This window comes from Scaptodrosophila lebanonensis, unplaced genomic scaffold (assembly GCF_003285725.1).
Source record: "Scaptodrosophila lebanonensis strain 11010-0011.00,11010-0021.00 unplaced genomic scaffold, SlebRS2 tig00000024-arrow-pilon, whole genome shotgun sequence".
Classification (NCBI taxonomy): domain Eukaryota; kingdom Metazoa; phylum Arthropoda; class Insecta; order Diptera; family Drosophilidae; genus Scaptodrosophila; species Scaptodrosophila lebanonensis.
Genome location: NW_022060538.1, coordinates 19,152,716 through 19,156,036, shown reverse-complemented (window position 1 = coordinate 19,156,036; position 3,321 = coordinate 19,152,716). Strand labels below are relative to the sequence as shown.

Here is a 3,321-nt window from a genome sequence, read left to right as displayed (position 1 = left end):
GAGTCGGAGTCATTGTCCGGAACAAGAGCAGGCTGACTCCATTTGACAGCCAGACATTCGTCAACACAAAACGGAGCGCCGCACAGCTCGTCACATTTGCACGAAAACTCATTATTTTAATTAACTTTCTCTTCAGAAAACCATTTCGTGTGGTTGCCACGGACATCGACACCGGTAACAACACCAACGATAACGCTGGCAGTGGTTGCAACTACTCCGACTATTACTTACACTAAAAAAAAACGAGTTTGCCAAAACAGGAATTGAATTTCGAACAAAGCAAATATTGTAAGAGGCTTTACACTTTCCGTCGGAAATAGTTTTTCTGCCTCCACTTCGCATTGTGGAGTATCGAGGCATATTAATATTTGCCATTCCCAGTCGATCAGAACTTTTGAAAACTATGGCTGAAAACTACAATATTGCCAGTTTGGCCTCTAGAGCTTCTTCTTTTAAAAGCCATCCATTTCTATGGACGCTCTTTGTTATGCACAATTCAAATTATAGCGACATAACTCTGCAGTGTATTTTGACAATATAAAAGTTTGGATTGTCATAAAATAAAAGAAATTAATCATTTTGGGCTATGTACAAGTTTTATGTAAGAAATAAAAAATTGTAATATTTTTCTACACTATATCTTATTCCAAATATTTTTTAAAGATCGACACAAAACAGATTTATAATTCATTTCAACGAACGGCTATCTTCTTTTTTTTTTTGACTGCATTTCTGCCAATGTTGAGGTCTGTTTGGAATTTCGTTGCACTATTTTTGCCATATTGTGGGCACATCACACACAACATACACAAAAGCGACAATCCGCTTTGGTAGTTGTTGCTTGACTTGGCTTGGTTGGTTGGATGGTTAGGCTGCGGCTGTCCTTTATCCAGCTAAATCGCATTACTAACCTGTCATGTGAAATGTCAACCGTAAAGCGTTCGTTGATTGTTAATTTCACTTTTATTACCACTCGGTATTTTCGTTATTGCGAAGCCCCATATTGCCATCACTGTATTGGTCGACATAGGTCGTCGTCGTCGCCCAATTCACAACTGTTATGTCTTTTGTCACCTTTATTTTTGGAAGCGGATCCGACTAACGTATTCTGCCGATATCGACGGCCATGCCAGATATTTGTTTCGAACTTACGCAGCGAACTGTGTATTTTAAAAGGGCCTTATTCCCAATTAATTATAAACATTGCATAATAGCCATATATATTTTGGAAACCTGAGAAATGTTTAGTATGAAAGTAGTATGTAAGAGATTCCCATTAAATTCCCCTTAAATGTCTCTACTTACCATTGATTGGACGCTCTCAATCGAACAGAACATAAAATCCGCATCTGTAGTCGTAATAGCTCTAGTATGGAGAGAGAGAGAGACTCGTCTTGTAACGGAGAGCAGTTGGAGTAGGTTCTGCAGTTGTGGTAGACCTTCCTAACAATTTTAGGAAGGGTAAGGGCGGGAGCGTCATCAGTTTGAGATCGGCATATGGAGTAGGGTCTGGCCTGGAGTACGCGGGTTTCTTTTCTCAATACTACCAACAATAAACTTGTCAACTTTAAACTACATTTACCTCAGAAACACTAAGGACGTATTGTTTTGCAAACAACATTTTGGTCCTTAACGGTCTGCAACTTTTCCGTATGTTGTGCCCTTGATCCGCCTTTATTTGGTAGACATTTAGCAAATGGTGGGCTCTCACAGTTCCTTTGACTCCCTTTACCCAATTAAATTTTTGTTTAACTTACGGTTTGGTATATAGTATCGGGATCTGAAGATGGCTTCCACTGCTCTACATTTCGGTTTTTAAATATGAATATTGCACAATAGCCATATACACTTCGAAAGCTAACAAAAGTGTAATACAAATGAAAAACATTCACATTGTATGCCTTTAAAATGTACTTACCGCATAAGGGGCAACATATTGCAAGGAACATAAAAATAAACGAACCCACAGCTGCACCTTTACTAATTTCTGAAGACGATATAATCACTGAAAATGTTGTAATATTATTGCAGAATATTCCGCTCAAATTTCTCTAAAAATGGGCGAGCACTTACTAATTATGGGCACAACCAGAAAATTTATAAGATGAAATGCCACAACCAGATATGTAACTACTATAGATACGACGACTAGTACTTTGATGTCCTGAGGGACACAGATTGATAAACGGTTAGTATGACTGCTCTTACCAAAAAATGTGCATTCACCTTGAAGAGTCCAATTAACAAACAAATAGGGCCAATCAGACAAATCACATTCACGAGAATTAATATAATTCTCCATGACGACGAAGAAGTACTATAATCTTGAATTGATAAAATATATTTTAGAATGAGCGCTATGTCGCAATATTTTGTGATTGAATACTTACCTGTCGATTCTTGTGGTATGAATGTTGACGCCATTGATAATATTCTCCAAACAATCGACCAAATGACATAGAAAATACACCCAAAACGTAGACTGGCATTGCAGCTGGTGCAACAACAATGATCGACTATTATACACATTTTAATTTAGTTGTTTATGAAATGTTGTTTAAATACTGATAAAGATAAGTATATATATATATATGTGTATTTTAAATTTTACTGTAGAGAAATGAATTGATTTATTTTGCATAGCGCACTATGGCATATATAAAAAAATTATTATTGTTATTTTATTATTTATTATTTTATTATTATTATTATTTTTAAAACAGGAAAGGAATGCTAAAGTCGAGCAGGCTCAACTCTTAAATACCCTGTACCACCCCACAAAAAAAGAAAGTAAATTAATTAATTAATTTAATTTTATTAATTAACTAAATTAAATATAAAATATTCCATACATGCATACATACATTTACATCAGAATCGTGTCTATGCGTGTTTGTGTACTTGTACATATGTATGTATGTGTGCCTTGGCCTGGTTATATGGCTATAACTTTCTTTCTAATCAACCTATCATAATGAAACATGGTATAAGGATATATAATCACTAACTTAATGTAACTACCAAATAGTTAGTTTAGTTTAAAATTTCAAGAATTACGGGAGTTATAGAAAATCGTGAATAGGGAGGGAGTGGGGTGTTGGATCAGAAAAAATGAACAAACTCGTCCTTTCTCGGGCTCAGGAGAATCTAGATAACAAGTTTGGTAATTCTAGCTCTTATACTTTCTGAGATCCTTGCGTTCATACAGACAGACAGACAGACGGACAGACAGACGGACGGACGGACAAGGCTATATCCACTCGGCTTCTCATCGTGAGTACATCCAGTTAGTACTAATGTCCGTGTGCCAAATTTCATCAT

At 36.1% G+C, this 3,321-nt stretch overlaps 1 protein-coding gene across 2 annotated transcripts; it reads right to left on the bottom strand.

Annotated features, from left to right (window-relative positions):
• Window positions 1-622: 622 nt before the first annotated feature.
• LOC115621101 lies at window positions 623-2,566 on the bottom strand. 2 transcript variants are annotated; one of them, XR_003995250.1, is made up of 8 exons: window positions 2,391-2,566; window positions 2,227-2,324; window positions 2,074-2,164; window positions 1,919-2,005; window positions 1,583-1,857; window positions 1,306-1,514; window positions 971-1,233; window positions 623-911 (listed from the first exon to the last, which is right to left on the bottom strand). XR_003995250.1 is itself a non-coding variant. In XM_030514640.1 (6 exons), exons 1-5 carry the CDS (start codon window positions 1,933-1,935, stop codon window positions 1,191-1,193), a joined length of 459 nt encoding a protein of 152 aa, XP_030370500.1. In that variant the 5' UTR covers window positions 1,936-1,987; the 3' UTR covers window positions 623-911; window positions 971-1,190. The 2 variants fall into 2 exon arrangements, 1 of the variants encoding a protein (XP_030370500.1); XM_030514640.1 differs by lacking the exons at window positions 2,074-2,164; window positions 2,227-2,324; window positions 2,391-2,566 and having other exon boundaries at window positions 1,583-1,672; window positions 1,758-1,857; window positions 1,919-1,987.
• Between the last annotated feature and the right edge of the window lie 755 nt (window positions 2,567-3,321).

What these genes read in the sequence shown, in the direction of transcription:
- LOC115621101 (XM_030514640.1), bottom strand. An exon ending in CCGATACTATATACCAAACC is followed by an intron (nt 1,673 to 1,757) that starts GTAAGTTAAACA and finishes TACCAAATAAAG; the next exon opens with GCGGATCAAGGGCACAACAT. An exon ending in TTGAGAGCGTCCAATCAATG is followed by an intron (nt 1,234 to 1,305) that starts GTAAGTAGAGAC and finishes AACATTTCTCAG; the next exon opens with GTTTCCAAAATATATATGGC.